The 23517-nt window shown below is 40.4% G+C and overlaps 1 protein-coding gene across 8 annotated transcripts in view; it reads left to right on the top strand.

Annotated features, from left to right (window-relative positions):
* The window catches only part of LOC137369468 (receptor-type tyrosine-protein phosphatase delta), a 618622-nt gene that overhangs the window by 128281 nt on the left and 466824 nt on the right, over positions 1-23517 (top strand). For all 8 annotated transcript variants that reach the window (XM_068030719.1, XM_068030716.1, XM_068030717.1 and 5 more), the window contains one exon: positions 2036-2203. In XM_068030719.1, the coding sequence (XP_067886820.1) occupies positions 2140-2203 (64 nt within the window). In that variant the 5' untranslated portion in view covers positions 2036-2139. The remainder of the gene's footprint in view (positions 1-2035; positions 2204-23517) is intronic.

The following is a 23517-nucleotide window of genomic DNA, read 5'->3' as shown; positions in this document are numbered from 1 at the left end:
ATTTGACCCTCTTGCAGGAACCAAATGAATGCTGATGTGACTGGATGGAAATCCTGTCTTGATCATAGAATTCCTGGGTCTAGCTTTGGAAGCAAATGGAATCCAGAAAGAGGATAAAGTTCTATCATGTGAACAAAAGTTACCATATAGTATTCGTTCCTACAATTGCATTACAAAAGAAAAATGACTGTGGAAAAAAATAATCTTGTATGTTCATTACTTGAAAGACAGTGATAGATTCTTACCCTGTATACGATCGCTGATCTCCCAAGCTACTAAAGACTGTGCTCTGGATTGGAACTTCTGATTCCAGGAAACTCCTCGTCATTCCAGGAGGGTTTGGAACACGGGAGTTAAAATGTCCCGGGCCTCGTTTTTTTTACCCAGACCGGCAAGTTTTAAATTGACATCAAAGCTTACCCGCCAAAAACTGGCCCCCAAATTGAAATTGGAGCCATAATGTTTTTCACAGAAATCTTCCAAAACTTGTAGAAATATGGAAGTCTGTAAATTAATAATTCACAAGTGAGGATGACCTTATCATAACTCCTGAGGTCACACGTTAGTTTATGAAGAATTCAGGAAGCTTCAGTTGCATTGGTAGGTACTTCACTAGATCTGGGATATTATTTGAAAAGGAATGTTATGAAGATGTGTGCCATATAAGTCTTGGTAAATGTGCAGGGAAGTATAAAGAGAAGCCACTAGTTCAGAATAGTTCAATCTCAGTCTTCGACTCTTTCTCTCCCTCTCATCCTTCCTTGCTCTATTTTCTCTCAACTCTCTTTCCTCTTCTCTCTCAGTCTAACTCTTTTTTTCTTAAGATATATTATCTATCAAACCATTCCATTGTATTACAATGAAATAATATCTGTCCAAAAACGATGTATTTTATGATAACTTTTCTTGGCAGTTATTTTGCAATATGTTTCTGTGTTGCACTTCATCCTGCAATAGGATAGTTTCAGTTTGCTTTAAAAAAAAAAGTGGCTGATTGCAAGTGGAGGAATATCTTTCCAGCTCTGAAACTTGACTAAAAAGTTCCTCTGTATTTACATAGTTAAAAGAAAAGTTGCTGTCAGTGTGAAAGTGATCTGATCAGAGATAATTATATAATGATTCACTTGAAAACATTTTATTACCGTTCTACTTCAGAGAGGTGATGGATCAATGACAGTAGGCTGGCACATTTGCTGTGATATAGTGTCTCTGTTGTTAGTGCAATGTCAACTGTGATTTCTTCCTCACATTTTGTCCCGTTATTTAAGCAAAACGCCGTCATGCTGCTGAATTTTTGGAATAACATCTTGAAAATTGAACGTGAAAAATGTATTCTTGTATTGGAGATGACATGCTGTCGTAAAATGCATTCAGCATTAATTCAGGGACATGATATTGGTACGTCAATAACAGAAGTAACACTCTGCTTACTACGTGGGGGATGTTGGCACCAATTCACGACCCCCATCAGTGCTTATTGCACACTTCACTCAAAAGTCTCCTCCCTCTTGTATGCGCTTTCTCTGTTACCTACACTACAACAGAACTGGGAATGTTAAGAAGCATCTGGCTGTTGGGAATTGTCGTTTAAGATGTAGATTGAGAGTGACAGGATTGGAGATCACTTGTCACTTACTGTTCGAATATGATGGTAGAGGAGGGGGAAGAGTGCCCATGCCCGTTCCTTGTGCGCTGGGTGCCTACATATGCTGTCTGTTCTGTTTGGAGGATTCCACAGATAGATGAACATGGAGAATGGCTAAGGAAGTGGAATTCAAAGAGCTGATCAGGATTTTCTTTTTATTTTGTGTCGGCTTCACTTTACATGATGTCTGCCTGTAAGCTACAAAGACTCCTCCAGTGGAATGATGATTTACATGGTATAATGTCCTTTTAATCTATTCTGGTTCTGTTTGGGCAATGCTGGTTGCTGTACTTGCATTGATTAACAACCAGATTTAAATGGTAAATGCTGTAGAAATGTGACAGGATTTTCAGAGTCTAATTCTGTTTCTTTTTGTCTGTGGTTTTGCAGGTTCTGAACACACAGTATCTATAGTTTCAGACTGCACTTACTTGCAGCAGCTTGTAAGACAGTGAGAACGAGGCTGCCAAAGGCTGCTGGTGCCAAGCTGTCAGATGATGCATAAAATCAGGCCACTGGTGGTGTTCCTGTGCTTCCTACTACATGCTAATGCTGAGGGTAAGTCCAGTTCTAGCATCAGATTTACCTTATTTTACAGGGTCACCTGTTATCTCCTTCCCCCTCCCCTGCTCAGGCCCCCGCACACACACATATTTAACGGATCCAAAGGTTATAACAGAAGGTCTGCAGGGACATGTGAGCCTATCTTTAGATCCCATTGCCATTTTGTTTCTTCGCACAGTTGGAAGTAGAGCCTCATCAGAAATCTGACTGCTGCGTATGTTTTCATTGTTTCACATCACAAGCTCACATGCTTTCAGTATCTACTGCGTACATGGAACTACTGGTTATGATACTGTCCTGTTACAGGATGATATAATATCCAGTAATATCATTGCAATATGGAGCTGACAGCAGCATGAATATTGGGGCAAGTTTCACACGTCAACTTGGTAATTTTTTTGCAAGTACAATAAACCAAGTGCTACCCCATTGTGATGCAGTCTGTTTTAATTAATTCCATGGACTTGAATCTAAAAATAGAGTCAGATATTTACATACATTTTTTCTCAAAAAGCTTGCCTTGGGCTGAGCTCTCCTTGAAGAATGACACCCAGGTTTGGCAGTTCCCTTGGATGATTTGTCAATGGGTTCTGCATTCTGATTTGTTGCTAATATCTCCAGTGTGAGTTGATAACTTCAATTCAGTGTGATACAGTCTTTACTTTCATCAACTGCAAATTTCACCCATTGCAAATTTCACCATGAAAGACTGCAACAAAAAAAAATCAAGTAATAAGAAAGACTTGTTTTGCTGTAACGTGGAAGTGACTTCTGTCTTTGTGTTATTAAATACAATGTAGGTACATTACTTAAACAAGGTTTTTGTCTTGTGACTGTCATCCCCTGTCCTTTTCTTTTGTTACTAATGTGAGAAACTAGTGATTAACATTGGCGTATTGCATGATGGTCCTAACTCCACCACAGTGGCATTGGCTCTTGAGTAAACAGCGGGTTGCTGTAGCTCACTAGAGTTGCTTTCCCTCTGACTATCAGAAAAGGAAGATGAGCTTGAAAGCTGCATAACCGTGAGACAGCAGCATCAGCAGTTGACACCACTGGCCCATCAATATAACATAAAATGAACACATAATTACCATTTGTTGGAAATGGTTAGCAGAAAGCTTGCTCAAGAAGATTTCTCTGTGCGGGAGCAGAATACTGTAACCATATGCACTTGCATTGCGATGCATTCACTGGTCTGTTGAGCCATCTGTGCTCCCACTGGCACAGATTTTCTGCCAAATATACTGGTCTCAGTTTAATAAACCAGTGCTATATTGAAGCTTGAAAAAATGTTTCTTTGCTTCAAGTCTTCCAGCCTTGCTTATATCTTTAATAAAAACATTTAATCTTTGCCAAAAATCACTTTCAACAATAGAAAAAGAAACCAAATAGGGGTAAAAGGGTTAATTTATATATGCAGAACTGATTACTTGAGATTACACCTTGCCCTCTAAAATTAATACTGATAATATTTATTTAGTAACATTGCTATTGAAAATCTGCTGTCATTTACTTGTGTATCAGAAAATAATCCAATATGCAATATGTTGGGCTCCCAATAGAGGTTAATTGATGACATCACTACATTATAGCTGTGAGTAGTGAAAGCTGTTCTCTAAAGGGTCAGTGAACATGAATGTATTCTTGTTGTGTCAGGTTGTTGGTGAAAATGGATCTCAACATGCCCAGCTCATACTGGCAGACTGTTTGTTATGGGATAGAAAAGGGAGGGCGACAGAAAGGAAGAGAAAAGTTTTGAGCATTTGGTCTCCTGACGACCAAAATTAATACAGCTGATGTGATATATTCGCAAAATATGCCACTTGGATTGATGTTACAGTTTGGTGCATTAGCTGCTACAGCTAAATTAATACATTCATGTGTAGTTGCACTGGTTGTTTAGTTTAGTTTAGTTTAGAGATACAGCACCGAAACAGGCCCTTCGGCCCACCGAGTCTGTGCCGACCATCAACCACCCATTTATACTAATCCTACGCTAATTCCATATTCCTACCACATCCCCACCTGTCCCTATATTTCCCTACCACCTACCTGTACTAGGGGCAATTTATAATGGCCAATTTTACCTATCAACCTGCAAGTCTTTGGCATGTGGGAGGAAACCGGAGCACCCGGAGGAAACCCACGCAGACACAGGGAGAACTTGCAAACTCCACACAAGCAGTACCCAGAATTGAACCCGGGTCGCTGGAGCTGTGAGGCTGCGGTGCTAACCACTGCGCCACTGTGCCGCCCTTGGTTGGTTGGCATCCTTCCATCTATGAAAGATGATGGATAGGCAGCAAACAATCCATTTAGGTGAGGTGTCTTCTCTTGGTGCACCTTTGCTGATGCCTGTGAAGGACAATCCTTGAGAGGCAGGTTCTGCCACAAGTGCTGCACGTGAAGCTGCCAAGTGATGCTGTGAGTTGTTGTTTTTGATGTTGGCGTCTGTTGCCAAGTTGCTGTAGCAACTGGTCATCGTGGTAGTGCACACCAGTCCACAAGATGTGTTGCCATTTCCCTCTTTTGCCAACTAATGACTCCCAGGTGCAACAGTCGACATTTAGGGCCTTCATGTCATACATGCAAGCATCCTTGAAGCAGAGCTTTGGATGCCCCACTGGTCATATGGCCCCAGCCACCTCACCAGACAGAAGGTCCTTGGGTCTACGACCATCTTCCATCCTGTGGACGTGTCCAATCCACCAAAGCCGCCTCCATTTGATTAGTGCCAACACACTTGGGAGCACTGCCTTTGAGAGGACTGCCACATTTTGTCTGCCAGGATATACCCATGATGCACTGCAGACAGTGAAGATAGAAATTATTGAGCTTCTTTTCCTGGTAGCTGTAAATTGCCCATGTTTCACAGCCATACAGCAAGGTGCTGAGAATACAGACCTTTTCAACCATGAAGGTAGAATCAAACTAAATTAGTAGTAATTCCATATCTGTTTAAAATGAGGCTACTCAAAACCATTTTTTTTCTTGTGCTCCTGATTATGTGCGTGCATGCTAGACAGTAAAGAGGTGCTGCAGCAAAGTTACTGAATGATGTCATTCAGTGGGTGTTGGTCTTTTGAATGTCACTGTTAGTTAGGTATAGTGTTACACTATGAAACAAAAGTGTTTCCAGTCCAATGTGTTCTTCGATATAAGAGTGCACCAAAGCACTTGTTTGTTAAAGAATAATAATTGTTTAAAAATAATCATATATGAAATAAATCATAGAGAAACAAAAGCAATTGAATTGGAAAATAAACCTTGGAGCAACTTTTAAAAGCTGATTCTAATTCTGAATTTGGGACAGAAGGATTGGAACCTGCAACTCCCCTTTTGGCAAAAGAAATGAGATTGCCTGTTTTTCTCCATCATTAATGACCTGATAAAATCGAGGGAATGCACAGCTTTGAAAGGAGTGATTTATAAGAATGTGATTTTGTAAGCTGGCAGATCATCACACAAAGCAACATTCTTCCATTCTGAAGTAAGAAACAAACTTTGGTCTGAAGGTCTTTAGATGGTGGCTTGAAGGGCAGTAATCTCGCACATCAGACCACTGTACCTTAGTTGCAATTATAGTTGCAAAAATATCTTTATTGTTTCCTAAAGCCTGAGAGTTATTTTTTAAATGCTAAGTCATACTGTGTATTGTGGAATAGGCATACTTTGAAAAAAAGTCACACTACAAATTAACTTGTAATAATTTGTTCCTAAATAACGTTTAGAAATTCAAATATCTAGAATTTAACCTAGAAATCTGCATATTGATTAATTTTCAAATTAATGACACATGAATGCACTAAAAATGAATTAACACGTTGACCTGATGATCAATGTATTTGCAGGTTGTTTGCTTGAGATGTTACATTCTCTCATGGTGTTTCTTGTTCTGCATTTTGTTTTCTGCTGATGTTGTTGAGTTAAGCCTATGCTGTAGCATAATTAGATAAGCATTTGAAGCAGAGGCAGATCTGGGGAGAGAACAGGGCAGAGGATTAGTTTGGATTGCTCAAAGCAAATGGCTGACACAGACACAATGGGCTCTTTCTGTGCTGTATACCTCCGTGGATCTTTTACGATTTGCATCATATGATAACATGCAGCTGGAGTTGACTTTCCCTGTCTGACTGCTGCTGCAAATCTACCGTATTCAAACTCTTTTCAAAGGTATAAGTATATAATTAAATAGAATTTACAGCACAGGAAAAGGCCATTCAGCCCAGCTGGTCTGTGACTGTGTTTATGCTCCACACGAGCCTCCTCCCACCTTTCTTCATCAAACCCTATTCGAATATCCTTCTATTCCATTATTCCTTATGTACTTATCTAGCTTCCCCTTAAATGCATCTATGCTGTTTACTTCAACTACTCCATGTAGTTCAATGTTCTAGCCACTCTTTGGTTAAAGAAGTTACTCCTGAATTCTTTATTGGAACTATTAGGGACTAACTTGGATTTATGGACCCTAGTTTTGGACTCTTCACAAGTGAAAAAATCTTCACTAAGTCTACCCTATCAAACCCCTTCATAATTTTAAAGACCTCTATTAGGTCACCCTTCAGCCTTCTCTTTCCTAAAGAAAAGAGCCCCAGCCTGTCCAGTCTTTCCTGATAGTTGTAACCTCCCAGTTCTGGGTATTATTCTTGTAAATCTTTTATTACACTATCTCCAGTGACTCTAGATCCTTGATATGATATATAGACTAGAACTGCGCACAGTACTCTTTAGTGTGGTCTAACCAAGGTTCTATACAATTTTAACATAAGCATGACATTTAAGAAAAGTTGCTTGACCCATTAAGTTGGCTCCTTTCATGTACAACATACCATAATGTAGAATGCAGCTCACCCAATTAATCTCCATGAAAGTTCTCAGTTCTCCTCTATTGCCACAGGCAGTTGAGCAAAACTCTAGAATTTTCATCCATCTATTCTCATAACTCCACGATTCAACCCATTGGAATGTAGCCTGTAACTTACACCTCCCAACATGTTCTGTTTGCAGCACCGATTGGAAAATGAGAATGACTGAAGTTAATGTCACATTTTAGTTTAGAGGGGAAGTAGGTTGTCTCCACCCCAGATTGCTATTTCTTCTGAATTGTGATGCTTGTTATATTTCATGGAAATCACACCTTGGACATAATTTTTGGAATACATGATAGCAGCACAACCCGTGATTTACCCACCCACCGATCTCAAGATTCGGGGAATCATCCCCACGTGTGATACACTGATGTAGTGCAGCCACAAAAGCAGCTAGTGTACTATTGTCAGAGACAGATTTGTCAATCTCTTCACATTTCTTCTGACTGAAATATTCTCATTAACCTCATAGCGCACTTCTGAAAGTAGTAATATTTGGCACCAGAATCACTCAGTTTAAAGGGACTTTAAACAAATCAACATTTATTATCCAAAGGCAAAATACTGCAGATGCTGAAAATCTGAAACTTAAACAGAAAATGTTGGAAATACTCAGCAGGTCAGGCAGCATCTGCGGGGTTAACATTTCAGGTCGGTGAATTGCAGTCAGAACTGGAAAGACAGCAGAGTATTAAATGCTTTGGTATCCTTTATGAATAGATGTAGAATTTTTATCAGTTCAGCACATGGCACATTGACAAATCCAGTCGAATGTATCTCTGCTGTATGGATTTTGCCATGATTGGAATTGAGCAGGATGTTTGCGGGCACACGGAGGTTTGTTATCTGCCTTACAAACAATTGGGACAAAAGCAGACCCATTTATTTTAGCAAAAAGTTATGATAGTCTTCTACTCACTACTTCAATTGTGCACTCAATCTCCTGCGCATTCCCTCAGTTGTAGTCAGTCTCTGTTCCTTCCCTCAATTCTACAGTCAATCCATTGCTACTTCCTTCAATTGTACAGCCCATCCTTGTTCCTTCCCTTAATTTTGCGGTTAGTCTTCAACCTCCTTCCCTCAAATGTGCAGTCAGTCTTCAGCCTCCTTTAATTGCACTGCCACTTTTCATCCTTCTTCTCTGAATTGCATTACTCGATTTTCACCCATGTCTCTACTGGTTGTGTTGTTGGATCGTTCCTTGGCTATGATGTTATCTTTTGGTCTTTTCCCTAAATTGTACTACCATAGCATCCATCTTTGCCATCAGATTGGCCAAACAATGCATGCAGTGTGTACGTGTGTCTGTTATTGCTTAAGTCAATGCATATACATGTAAGCACAGTATTATGGATGACAGCTGTGCTGTGCCTTATTTAATATTGTCAGATGTTTTGCTTATTTTTGCTGATTCCATTTCTTTCGAGTGAGCTGAAAATGATTGAGTGACCCAGTTGGCTCAAGATCAGGTTACCTCTTGTGCTAATGGCTGTAGAAAAGGTTGTTTCCATTTCTTGTGAAAACATACCTGTTAATCATCAGAGGTAAAATCCAGCCCTTTGTAGAGGGGCTGGGAGGTGGGATGGCTGGTAATATTGTCAGGGAAGGCTTCGGGAGGGGAGCTTGATGTCTTCCCGCTGCCAAGACATATTACCAGCAGTGGGGACCGTAGCGTCACAGCCAATTAAGTGCCCAATTATGGGCCACCTCCTGTTTCCACCGACCTGTCACTGGTTTCAGGAGGCGCTGTCACTGCATGGTAAACGTTGTCGACCTCCCGGGGGTGTGGGGGGGGGACCCTTAATAGGCGCTTGATGATCCACGAAGGGGCAATGGCCGCCCCCATGGCTATGGTGCCGCCACTGGAATATGTCTCCCCCGATCACCGGGACCCTCCTATCTGTCCTTGGCATGGTATGCAAATAAACTTACCTCGTCTTCGAGGACGCCTCAGCATGGAAGTGTACTCTCCTTCATCCTGCAGCCTCAGCAGTGGCCGCCACTGCTAGCAGTGGTGTTGCTGAGACTGCCAGTCCTCTGATTGGGCTGGCAGCTCTCGAAGGTGGGCTGCTGTCTTCAACTGGATGGGGTTCCCGGTGGCAGCCTCTTAATCGGCCACTGCTGGTAAAATGCCGCCCCAGGGTTCTGCCGACCACTAGGTCGGCTCTCGCCTTTGGGCCTGGCAGTGGGACTTCTCAGCTGCTGATAAAGTTCAGCCCTTAGTATGTCTCTTTAGGAGGAAGGAAGATTGTTACCATTTCTCTGCTAGCACTGATGCTGTGGGTTTATTAATCGATTTGAATTGAATATTGCCAAAGGCATGTATACCTCCTACCAAATAGCATTGCAGAGATGACTCTGGAATAACAGAAGTAATGCATTGGGCGGGTTTGGCGTTAACAGGACTCAGTTTGGAGTGAATCCAAATTATACCAGTGCACAGAGCTTCACCTCCTTAGCACTTTAAGCAGAAAGTCGCTGGCTGCATTTGACTTAGCAGCAGGATGCTTTGATGGCTTGCACCTTGCCCTGAGAAAATTACTCCGTTTCGAACAATATTCTCTACATCAGGAAATATTTCAGATACCAATGGTAACTAGCTTAATAATTCATTAAAAGAGGCTGATTAGGATGGAAACCGATACTTCTTTCTTTCTTTTGGGCCTCCTTATCTCGAGAGACAATGGATACGCGCCTGGAGGTGGTCAGTGGTTTGTGAAGCAGCGCCTGGAGTGGCTATAAAGGCCAATTCTGGAGTGACAGGCTCTTCCACAGGTGCTGCAGAGAAATTTGTTTGTTGGGGCTGTTGCACAGTTGGCTCATTCGTAGAGATTCCAGCTATCAGTGATTTGACGATGTGCCGTCCCGATGCAGTTTTGTCCTCGATCGATACCACTGCCGCAGCGAACCCACCATTCAAGTACAAAACAAAATGCAGTTCACAGTTCATTGTGTTCCAGTTGGAACTTTCTTCATCCTGCTGCTGCACTAACTATATCTTGCATAGTAATGATAAAAGGAGCAATGTTCTTGGAAGCGTGTTACTGGAATAGGGTTTTAGAAGACAAAGTGATGACCAAAATGTTCTGAGTATGGGCAGGGGATGGGGGGGGAGCAATGTCGCCATCATTTTCTGAGATGCGCTGACAGTCGGTGAACTAGTTTGTCAACAGCGCATGCTCTGAAAATTTAGTCCACTATATTATTGTTGGGATTCAAATAAAGCTGAGTAAGATTTTAAAACAATGACTTCTCAAATCCTGGCTGGTTTGGGGTGGATGTATGGTCCAGAGTTTGCTTTGGACCAGGTTGGTAGATGAGGGATTCCAAAAGCAATTTTTAACCTATCCAGTTAGTGGGAGTTACCAGTGCACAGGCACAACTGATATCATTGTGGTCTAAATGGCCAGTCTGAAAGTTTATAAAAGAACATTTATTACTCAATCTCTCAAAGCCTTCAATTGTTTTCTCGACCTTTTTAGTTCCCTCCTGAATTTACCAATGCTGTGTGCTTTGCTGTTTTTCTGAGCAGTCTGTTCCTACCCTCTTTGCAAATGTAAACTTGCAGTTCACCTTTTCCCTTTTGACGTTGAGTTTGTGCCTCTTTGTGGTAGAGTTAATGTCATGTCAAATGTATTATTAGCATTCGGTTTATCTGTGGCCTTGACCAACTTGAATACTTCAATAAGAGCTCCCTTCTCCTTTTCTCAGTGTAAACACTCTCAGTTTCCATGGACTTCCCTTAGAGCTCAGGTGCCAGATCCAAGATGACATTTTAATTGCTCACTTCTGTACGCATTCCAGTGTCCCCACTGTAGTACCATAACCAGAATGGTGCACAATCATCCAGGTGAGGTCCAAACAATGCTTTGCACAAACTCATTATTCCTGGATTTTAAGTTTTATAACTCTGGTTTTTCGCACTAACATCTTGTTTGTTTTCCTCACTGCTACCACACATTGAACTGATGGTTATATTGAGTTACCTGAGTGCTCCAAAATCCTTCCTATGTTATTTCCTGTAACTGATGCCATTAACTTTATTGAATTCACTTGCATCATACTGTTTTCATACCACCCTCCCTGCCACTTTGCAACATCTGTGACAAATGTGACATAATACCATATCCTATCTCTCTTTCCTTCTTTATATTATTTCCTTCCTCTCTTCCCCTTCTTCCCCCCAAACATATGTCACAAGCTATCTTTAAGTTCTTTTAATATTTTGAAAAAAAAGATTGTTGTTGCATTCATAGAATCATAGAATAGTGCAGCACAGACTGAGGCCATTCAGCCTATCGAGTATGCTGTTTTGAAAAGAAATCAAGTTAGTTCCACAACCCTGCCTTTTCCCCATATCCCTGCAATTATTTCTCCTTCAGTATTTATCCAATTCCCTGTTGAAGGCTACTATTGAATTTGAATCCACCACTCGGTCAGGCAGTGCATTCCGCATCTTAACCACTCATTGCGTAAAAGCATTTTTTCTCATGTCGCCTCTGGTTGTTTTGCCAATCACCTTAAATCTGTGCCCTCTCATTATCAACCATTCAGCTATTGGTAATAGTTTCTCTTTATTTATTCTGTGTCTAAACCCTTCATGATTTTAAACACCTCTATCAAGTCTCCTCTTCGTCTTCTCTGCTCTAAGGAGAACAACCCCAGCTTCTCCAGTCCATCCACGTAACTGTGATCCCTGATCAGTGGAACCATTTTAGTAAATCTTTTCTGCAGTTTCTCCAAACTTTACATGCCCTTCCTGAAGTGTGGTGCCCAGAACTGGATACAGTACTCTGGCTGGGGACGCACCAGTGTTTTATATAGATTCACTTAACTTCCTGGCTTATGCACTCTATGCCTCTATTTATAAAGCCAAGAATCCCAATATGCTTTCTTAACTGCTTCTTTCACTTGTCCTGCAAACTTCAAAGATTCCGTAAGGATACTGTACTTGTACAAATGTGACTAATTTTATTAGCTGCTTCCTGATGTACTCCAGCGCAGTTGAGTCAGGTTTAGCAGAATTATGAATTGGATTGAATTTTACCATGCTGTTGTTTTTCAGTATGCTTCCATTACACTTCTATGCCAATTCTCCTGCACACAGGCAGGGAGGCAATCAGCTCCAGTACATTGTATACACTTCCAGATAGAGTTGCAGAAGGAAAAACCTTGGAATCCTCTGAGAAAAATTAGACACTGCTATAGGGATCTTTCTGGATGAATGAACTGTGATGAGCTGAATTGCCTTCCCCATCTATATTTATATTGCAACTAAAAGGGATCTGCAGAGTGTTTTTTAAAATTATTTTTCTTTGGCCTTTTTTGGAAAGGTGACTGTCTTAATTATAATCTTCCTATTGGTTGCATTGTTCTCCAATTCTATAAGCATATGATTCTTTCTGTTTGGGTATTTATTTAGATCAAATGTGATAGCTGTCAAAAATAATGACACATGAGACTTGGATATTTCAGAATTTATGTTGAGAATTTCTCTTGAGGTGACAAGTGTTCACGGCACATAGATTCATCAAGCACGTTGCACGTACATCTTTGTTTCAATATTTAGCAGATTTGTGAATCACTTTCATCTAAATAGTGTGCATATGTCTCTGTTACACTATTCTTTGATTGGGAGAGTCTCTTATATTCTTATGCTTTGCAAGAGCGTGAGCATATGTAGATGAGGGCCTATGAAGTCATCTGAAACACAAGACAGGATGGTAATTGATAGCTTTGGAACTGATACACATTTGGTGTTATATTTGAAATAGAGATGTTCGACCACTAAGTTAAAAAGACTCCCAGCAATTCTGCAACTGTAGACTTATCAATTTCATGTTGCATCATGACTTTCAAGTGCCTTGGTTCAAAGTCAGTTTGAATTACATGGGGCTGGTCAACATATTCAGCTTCCTGGGGTAGCTCATTTACCTGAGAGTGCACGACTGGGTGGCAGTATGCTGCTGAGAAAGCTAATGATGATTTGGAGAATCCCTACCATGCATTACTCGTTCAACAAGGAGCTCAGTGCTCATTAGCAGTAAGTAATCAGCGTTGCAGTCGCACTTGGAAATTCTTTTTCCTATTTATTCCCGGTAAAGACAGTATTTAAAAAGTAATAAGATTAATTTTATTTGTTTTTAGTAAAATAAAATGAATCTTTCATTATACAGTCAAAAACCTGTTTTAATATTATATAAATCAAATACGTCTTTTAGAGAATTTTTGTTGTCAACAGAATGAGGAAGATCAATGCTGAAGAATCTTTTTACATATTATTATGCATACCCATTGTCAGTGCCAGGCATGCAGATTATGTACAACATTAATTTGGGAAACTTTAGTCATCCCTTTTCCTCATTATCGCATTTTTGATTGTGAGAATTTTGACTATACTACTGGGCGTTAAAGCTGCCAGAATTCTTTTTTTCATCATTTGTTTTGGTTGTTCTGTTAATGTCAGCAAGATCATCTGGCACTGCTACATGTAAATATAGCTGCCATTTCCTAAGCTGTAATTTTTTGCTTGTTGGATGAGAACCATCCACCATCCAAGTTGGTGGCGATCCCACCTCTGCCGGACCTGAGGACCCAGACAGTATTTTATGGTCCCCAGGCCCTTAATTGGTCTTAGGCGGGACTTCCACCTCATTGAGGGAGGAAGTCCTGCCTAATGGAGCTGCTAGTCAGCAGCTCTTAGTCCCAGCAGTGCCACCAGAAGCAGTGGCCACTGCTGGGACTACACCTAGCTTCAAGATGATGGGAAAGGATGGCCCGCAAAAGAAGTAGGTTTTTGGGGCCTCGCTGGGGCAAGGGGGGGGGGGGGGGGTCAATTGGGGGGGGCGCGTGTTGGGCATTGGGGGTGGTTGTGGCATCGGGGGTGGCCCTCTGTTGGGCACAGAGTGCCTGATCAGGAGGGCTCCCCCCCCCCCCCCCCCCTTCCCTGCCACCAGGCCGACAGAAGACTGTTTTTGTCAGGTAGCATTTCTCAGGCCTGGGATGCCTGCTTGCCAACAGTAAAATCCCCATGGTGGTGGCCCTTAAGTGGCTGTCAATTGGCCATTTAAGGGCCTTGATTGGCCTGGGGTGGATGGGCTGTTTCCCATCGCCACCTCACGTAAAATGGTGGTGAAGCGGGAGTGGATTGGGAAGGGCCACCCAAGCCTCCCACTCCATTTTACGCACCCACCCGCCACCAGCCCGCTCTTTTGGTGGGGGGTGGGGGGTGGGTGGGTGTATAATTTCGGTCCTAATCTCTGAAATATTTCCGGGAACCCTCTCCCTTAAATCACTATCTGAAACTCCAAGTCTCTTCTGTATCTTCAAAATGTTACCCCTCATATCAGTGATTCAGTCACAAGGGAGTTTTACAAGTATGCCTCACAACTCGAATAAACTGACTATTCCATTGCATATTTTTTTGAAGTCAGTTTTGGAATACAAAATCAGTCCATTTGTACTTTTGTTTTGCAGTAGCATTGATGGAAAGACAGTCAGTTGTTCTCCAAGGAATTTTCTGAAGAACAAAACCAGCAACAGGCACAAAACAGTGTACTTCAGCAAGATCCAACACCACCTCCTCCTGCATAAAACTCTCCTCTCACTGCATTTCACTACTGCAATGTGCTGTTTGCCTGGCTGCCAAATAACATATGATAAAGATCATAAGGCAAGGTCTGCTGCAGTTGTGTCTTTGCATAATGAATTTCAAGAAGTACAGAATCATTCTTGGCCCCTTATTGTTTGCTTACACTCTTGCGCTGCGACAACACAGTTGTTCTGGCTCAAGAGGTGCTACCTAGCATTCTGAAGTGTGCTAGCTGCTTCATTGTATACCTGTAATTAAATTGACTTCAAGCGCTTTTATTTTAGGATTTTCTGTGTATGACTTTCATTGAAAAGGTAGCAATATTTAATCTAAATATCCATCTCTTCATGTGAAGGAGGTTCGGTGTAATTTCATGCCGCGTGATGTTGTGAATACGACAGATGAGGAATGTTAGAGAAGAAGCACTTGTTACACATTTAAGCATGGGCATCAGCACCAGTACCAATCAAATAATTAATTTAATTGCTCAAGCTAATTACAATAATAAAATGAAACATGCCCTGCCATTAGTCAACTGATCCAGAATTTTACTGTTTAACAATCTGTCATTGCCCACTTTTAGACAATGTTTTGTCTAATTTAGAGAAATATTTACTCAATAGAGTAAATATTTCATTAGTTCCTGTAAATATATTTTAGACACTGTTCATACCAAAACGTCCCACAAAAATAAGTCATAGAATGGGGCAAAATCGCTCCTTTTTGTAGCTCTGCCAAAAATGGATCCTGTTCAAAAAATCTATTTGTGTTTAGTACTTGTTAGTTTTTAAGCTCGCCAATTCCTTAATATTTTAATTTCAGCACAATTTGTTATCAATTATCTAATCAATTAGGATCGACTGCAACCAATATGATAAGTATGTTGAGTTTAATCAGAGTTTAAGACAGGGTATAACACACTAGTTAGACAGCAAAAACATACAATCATGACCAGTAACAAGTACTGGTCCAGGTCAGACAGGATGCTCTTTCTTCTTTCTTTTTCCTTCTTGGTGGTTCATGTCTTCACAACTTTTCAAACTATTCAAGAGTGTTAGCATGGATCTACCCATGGGAATTCCTTTCCACCTCCTACTGCACTGCGGCCTCCCAAAGTCTCTTTATACTCTCTTTCAGAGTGGACCTGGCTGGATTATTGATAGGACCATATTGTCCTATAAAGATATCCTTTATCACTAAATGCCCCGTGGTATATTGTGTTCTTTGTCTAAACCATGGGGTAAAAGCCATCCTAATGTTATCCAATTGCCATGGGTTTCTAGAGGCTTTGCACATACTCTCTGTCCTTGATCAGTCAGGCCTTTACATTATCTTTTCTTATCTCACCCTAGGCTTTTCCCCATGACTGGCTTTATAACTCCCTTCCATCGCATCTCTGGCCTTCAAATAACTTTCAGGGCTTCATTGTTGTTATTGGCCTATTATCATTTGTTTATGGTCAGAGCTGTTCATAATGGCTATCCAGCCTAAGTGGTCTAATTCCTTATCAGACCATTGAACCCATTGGGGTGTTCACTAAAGTAACTTCTATTCTACTTCCACACATTAATTAACTTTTACGTTCCATCAAGCATCCTAACTAGGCAAGGTAAAATAAAAAACCTAACACAGCTTGGCAGCATGGTTATCTATTTATGCACTTACCCAGCTATGGCCCCCTTTCAAGCTGACTATAAAATGTATCAATTGTTGGCTGTCCTTCAATTTGAGGATGATGTGATGGACACATTCGGATGCCAAATGGAAATATTAGTTTTGTCAAATGGAAACTACTTGAAACTTTTCACTGAACATTATAAATAACTTTTAAAAAGCAGAACTGAACAGCTAAAGATGTCCACGCACATTTGCATATGAGAAGACGAAGGCTGGCTGAGGGACAGAGGTAAATTACCCAGTCTAGCTGGAACAATGGGGGTGCTCCCTGATTCAATTAGCAAGATTGATTTTGTCAATAGTGGTGACCAAAAGCCATCGACACCCTTTGACTTTAATAACTCTATTAAGGCCAAACCAGAGAAGGGGCGAAAAGGGATCCTGAGACCCCTTCCTCACCTGGTCTTCACAACGACACCCACTCAAGGTTGCGAGTTTCTGTCATGGGTTTTCAGGTGACTGAACAGGCTGATTCTCAACCCACAGATCTTTGGGCACAGGGAGCAGGACGTCCCACGAGGTAGTGGGATCCAGAATACAGAATTTGCTTCTTTATCTTGCTTTCTTTGCCACTGCTCTGCCCCATCATTAAGGTGTTTGGACTCAAAGCATGATGCAGCTTGACAGACAAGTTGTCACTCTTTGTATGATTGGTAGCAAACTCCTTTGAGTCATCAATGTCAATGCTGCCGCACTTCAAAAAGAACTTCATAGAGAGACATATCGAACTATATAAGATGCACTGCAGCAACTCGGCAAGCCTCCTTTGACAGCAACTTCCAAATCCGTGGCCTCTTCCATATAGGGAGACAAGGGCAACAGATGCATGGGAACACCACCACCTGCAAGTTCTCCTACAAGGCACACACCATCCTGACTTGGAAATATATTGCCATTCCTTCACTGTCGGTGGGTCAAAAACCTGGAACTGCCTTTCTAACAGCACTGTGGGTATACTTACACCAGAGGGACAGCAGCAGTTCAAGAAGGCAGCTCACCATCACCTTCTCAAGGGCAATTAGGGATGGGCAACAGTGACGCTCACATCCTATGAACAAATAAAAAAACTACCATTTCCTAAGAATAATCATTCCACTAGCTTTGTTTCTAGAGAAACAAAACTCTAAGCAGTTTCCAGTAAAATGAAATTTACAGCACTAACCTGTTCTTTGACCTATTTCAAGTTGACTAGTAAATATATGTTTATTCTAAGCATATTAGTAAGTTCGAATAACATGCGTCATAATTTTTTTCAATAGGAGGAATTTCAACAACAAAATTAGGAAGGAATTTTTGGGAATTCGGCTCCCGTTAATTTATGTTGATTTTTTTGTTCTTGTATCTAAAGTGATATTATACACAGCAAAAACTCCATTGTTTCATGGAGTGTAGTGCACCACACTTGAGGCGGGCGGTACATCCTCTGCAGCTCGCTATCTATGAAAGAAAAGTATTGTGCTCCAGATGGATAGGCAAAATAGATTCCTAATTTGCATTGGAACTCTTTTGCTGTGATGCAAACTGAATGGAATTCAGGTCCCAAGTATTCCTTACAATTCTGCCTTAAGGTCCATTAATATTTATGACTTTGCCGTACTGTGACTTTTATGCCACTGAGGTCGCAAACGCGGTACAGAAATCCTGGAGTCGAGCCTCTGATCTTAAACTGTTCCTGATAACGGCACTTTCACCAAGACCAACCCAAAATTATACCTTCCACGTAGAGTGGGTCATCAACTTCCTCTGAATGCCTTTCATGGTCCAGTATATGCTGATTGTGCATGTGGCACTTCAGGTTTTAGAGTAAACTGGACCACCCAGGTTCTGCCAGCATAGCCAGTATAATCCAGTCAATTAAAGAAAGTCAGACATAGCAATCAGAATCATGGCTGGTGAATTGTCAGTAGAGATAGCTTTGTGAAAGAGATCTCGTCTCCAGAATTAATAGCCTGCATCTTGGATGTTAGAATCCATCCACCCAAGGACCCAATTAAGTTTGTTGATAGCTTTTAATCAACCCGCCAGACTGGTATCCCCCTGTTGCCTGAAGGCAACTGATGCAGATCAAAAGAAATTTCTGTTACTGTCAGAAGTGTTGACATTGTCACAATTGTAGAGATGAGATATGTAATCAATGTGAGTGACGGAGATTTAGGGCTCTTTTAGATCTGTGGTGTTGTACTTATTTTTCAGAGTGGCATCCAGATTGCATTTTTAAGGCAGAATGAGTACTTGGTGGGTAAATAACCACCAAGCTGGCATTAGTACATCACTCACATTTGGATGGTCACTTTCTATGTCAATAAAGTCATTTATTTAAGTCAAAAGAAAAAGATCTTCCACATACTACAAAATGTTCTGTAAGCTTATTCTGCATTTTTGCAACCTACCTTACAACAAGCAATGCCCACTTTGCCTCATGAATTAATAATAAGCTAATTTAATGGTATTTGTGAGCATTTGATAACACATTGATTGAAGGCTCAATGTTGGCAGGGGTATTTTCACTGCTATTTCATGCATTGGCCTCAGAAAGAACAGGAGATGAATTGAAATCTCTTTCTTTTGTTCAATTTTCATTTTCATCAGCTTTTCTAATGCTGCCTAAAAAGCAAAGAAGCTCTTCCACAAAAAGAAAGAGTAAACATATTAAAATCGTCAACAAGCTTTGGGAGTCATTATAGGAAGAAAGTGTTTTTTTAACAAACTAATACAGAGATCATGCAACTTAAGCAGTCAAAAAGTATCTTGGAGCATGTAATTATTGGTATGAATAAATCAAAATATTTTCATGGATGTTCATGGAGGTTTACTCTCCATATTGACTGCTGAATCCATCCCAGCTGCAGTAGGCATCACTGGGCTGCTGTGATTGCTTTCTAATCTGCAAGTCAGTAATCAGGAACTGATAGGTTTCTAAATACCACAGGAGCGGAAATGTGGGGGAAATGTGAGCTATCACTGCAGGAAACATTGCTGCGATATTAATGGAACAGAAGTGTGGTGTGTGTGGGAAAGTACTGTGGAAGACAGATTGATCATCTGCTTTATCTCCCTCTGTAGGACAGGGCTTTTCTTCTGCTTGCTTTAAAATGCAAATATAGCACACCACTTTTCACATAAAAACCAAAGAAAAATTAAAAATGCAGGGAGCTAAATGCAATGTGAATTTAGATCATCTCTGATTATGCCACATGTAAGAGAGATTTTACTTCTTTTAGAAGCCATTGTTTATTCTTATAGAATTCATTGCAAGAGCCATTTGCCACACCTGACATATACTATAATGCCTATATTTATGGACTCGTATGTTTATTTATTTAGAAAAGATGAAACTTTGAGGCAGCATTTAAAAGAAAAGACCGTTTGTAATCGTTTAAGAATGTCAGAATCTTTTGAAATGGGGAAAGGCCATTAGTCCCAACAAGCTAAGTGAACCAGTTGGTCTTCTTGCTGTATATCCTTTCAGCCTTTATTTCTACAGAAACATATTTCGTTGATTCTGGGAGCCATTTATACTATTTATTTTATTGACCTTCCCTTCCAACTTACTCCATAAGTTTTTGTCAGGTGATTTTTCTCCTCCATGACGTTGGAGGCCATTTGCAACATTCCTATTGTCACTCTGACTGAGATCAGCTCAGTCCGCACAGATGGGTAAGAAATCTTGGATCTTCCTGATCTGCCGTTCCGGACAAAATTACTAAGTCTTGGCCTTGACTAAGGAAAGCGATCAAAGCAATACTTACAGCTACTTTTTCTATTGACAGTTGTGTCAGTAACAAGAATAGAGTGTAGATTCACAAATTTCAAATGAGCTTCAGCTTTTCTTCTGAAGATGATAAAATATTGATTAAAAATAATTTGTCAATGTCGGTGTACAGCCTGTTACTGAATAAATTGAATTGTTTTGATTTGACTGCCAACAGTGCCTTGCAATTTCAGACAATGATAAGATGTGATAAAATTTGCAATAACATTTTCCAAAACCTCATTACTTGTTGCAGAGTCAAGGCCTCCAGGAGGGTGGAAAATTCGACTTATGTATAAACCAAGGTTGCTGATTGTTATAATTAGGAGTATAATCCCTGAAGCTGGAATTGAGGACCGTATGATTTTCTTTGTTCAGAAAAAGGTTAATTGCCCATTTCCATTATTGATGAAGATTCACTAACAAAGTTGTGAAAATGTAAGTTTTTGAAACGTTTTCTTCACGAGAGTGTAGTGAGAAAATGGCCAATTGACTCATTTGTGATGTTGATCTTGCAAGCTACAAATGAATTATTATATCACTTTCGTGAACAAAGCCATTTCAAAAACTTCATGGAAAGCTTGGTTATCAAACTCGGGAGTGTGTTTGCAAACTGTGTATGGAGAAGTGGCATGATTTGTTGGTGTGGGAGAAAGGACCTGAAACTTGCAACGAACTTGACAATGTGTCACAGAGCATGGGAACTCCATATTCATGACTGAGATGATCCGGTGGGCTGCTGGTAGGAAGCTGCACAAGTTTATAACAGAACACATACGGGATATGTGTGAAAATGTAGGAAAGAATAATTGTTGAAATTAAATATATAAAATATACGTGCTCACACAGACAAATGTTAATCAGGATACAGCAAATGAAAAATACAGGGTGCAATAAATTACATTTTACATCCCCTGATGAGAAATAGAATGTAGTACATAAGAAATTTTCATGGGCCCTGCCATCTTATCGGAAGCCATGCTGCTATTATTTTTAACAGTTAAATTTCCCACATAAGTAATAGAGTGGAATAGATAGTGGACCCTATCAGCAGAAACCTCTGTCTGAATTTGAGTAGAAAATAATGGATTTGCTGCTGAAGGAGTCCCTGGAAGGTCTTGTGAATGCAAATGTTGGACGGCGACAATTGGTATGCAGTATATTTATCATACCCAAGTGACTGAATAAGGCAACTTCTGGTTTTAGAATATAGGATTCAGCAAATTTTACGGCTTTTTGGGTATTGCATTCCACAGCTCTGTCAGACTTTTTTTTGGTGAAAACTGTAAACCAGGGCCTCAGTTATATCTTATTTGATGTGTGCTCAATGTTGCCAGAGCATATCTACAGACACATTTTTATTCGTTCTGAGGATGTGTCACAGGCAAGGCCAGCACTTATTTCACATCCCTGATTGCCCTTGAGAAGGTGATGGTGAGGCATCTTCTTGAACTGCTACATTGCAAGTAGTGTAGGTACACCCACTGTGCAGAAGCCTATAATTCTGATGATTGCCCCTCTTGAATTGTCTGAGAAATAAGACTTAGTCAGCTTCTTTCCAAAAGAAGATATTAGGACAGGTGCTTTGCTTTGAGTCGTCACTTGCTTATATAGGTTGAGGGCTTTCCACCATCTTCTCCTTCTAAGATCTGCAGCATGCTTTATTGTTTCTGAATGAAAGCACTATACATGTCTCCCAGAAGTTGTGGTGAATATATTCTTGTGTGGGACAGAAATGCTAGTTTCTGTTTGGTAGCCCTTCCTGTTTAAGGGTGTCATGGAATGATGGCGAGCACATGGTTAACAATATTGGAGACAGTTAGTGATGCTTGGACAAGCTACTAACTTGTAAACCAGTTGTTTTTTCGTTGGTGCTGAAGCACATGTAGCCTTGTGCATGATGGTACAGTACTTCAGTTACCTTTTTATTGAAGCAGTGCATGATAAAGCTCCTGAGAGGTCGACAGTTGACATCTGAAAGGACAGTAGTGACCTTCCCTGCTCCTGGCATACTGTCCCGACGAGTCTTCCACAATCAGATCCTAATCATGCTCCCGTGCAACTCCTTTCCCCTGCCCAGGTAGCTGGCCCTGTTGCAATTGATCCTTTGTCTCGGGTAGTACCTGCTAACATTTGTGTGTCCTCACCCACTCTGGACTCCTGGATTGCCTTTTTCTCTTCTTGCTGCTGTACTGTGAGATACTCAACAATGCTGACCATGACTGCACTTGAGGGCAGAACCTTCCCTGAACTATTCACTTCCAACACAGCTGTAGTGAAACATCAGTAATGTTTAGTCTGACTTGGAGTCAAATACACTGTAAATTTTGTACCAGTTTTTCCATAATTATAGTTTAACAAGGGTTTAGGAGCTACAGATCTGTTTGTTTTCCCCCACACTTCTTGTTAATTTTTGTAATCTACTGTTGGGACAGAAGAAATACTCAGCAGCACCAAACCTGAACACCTTGACTGTATTGCCCTTTACCAGTGTGACACCATTGTTTACACATATCTAACTTGAAGCTGAAATTAGTATACTGAAAAAATAGGCAAAGGGATTTTATTCAGTGTTTTAAATCTCATTTTGGTGGAGAATAGGACAACTGAATATCAGTCTCTGGTGTAATTATAGGCTTTTGAAAGAGAGAGGGTTTTTACTGTTTGTTCAGTGAGAGAGTTGTTCAAATCATCTCATTCTCCAATTACACACAGAAATAAATAATGCAGTTAGAAATAAAACTCCACAGGCATGTGAGTAAGTACACAATTACATTTACACAAATGTGCACAAAGACAAGTGCTCTCAGTGTAGCACTGAAAGTAGATCATATCACTTGTGGAAGCAGAGTGAATGGCTGAAACAAAAAATAATTACGATGCTGGCCAAGTGATAGTTTAATGCAAAGAGATTTATTATCAACAATCAAATATTTGATTGTGGTACTGGTGCTGCATTCTCCTTGAATTGTGGTACTGTTCATAGTGCTTGTTTTTCTGATCTAGCCATTGAGTTGCATATACCCTTCTTTGATATGCTGCCAATTCACACTGTATTTGATAACTGCTTCACTTTGCCTCTGATTCTAATTACATATAGATTTTTTACTTACCTTCTCTGCTCATCTTGCAATGTTATTTGGCTTTTTCAGATTTTTTCATACAAACTTGCAGGTAGTTATGAAGACATACTTATTTCCAGTTACACAACTGTATTTGCTGAATTATATATAAGCGGTTTTGATGAAAATTGATTCTGTCTGCTGTTGATGCATGACCAGGTAATCGGCTGGAGTTTATTTTGTGGTACCTGGTTCTCACTGACATGACTAGCTTTTGCTTGTAAATAGCTCTACAAGTTACTTATGAATTGAAATTAATTGTCCATTGTGCTTTTTATCTTTTTGTTGCATCT

The sequence above is a fragment of the Heterodontus francisci genome, chromosome 4 (assembly GCF_036365525.1).
Source record: "Heterodontus francisci isolate sHetFra1 chromosome 4, sHetFra1.hap1, whole genome shotgun sequence".
Taxonomy (NCBI): Eukaryota; Metazoa; Chordata; class Chondrichthyes; order Heterodontiformes; family Heterodontidae; genus Heterodontus; species Heterodontus francisci.
The sequence above is the reverse complement of the archived record's forward strand: the minus strand, read 5'-3'. Positions and strand labels throughout refer to the sequence as shown.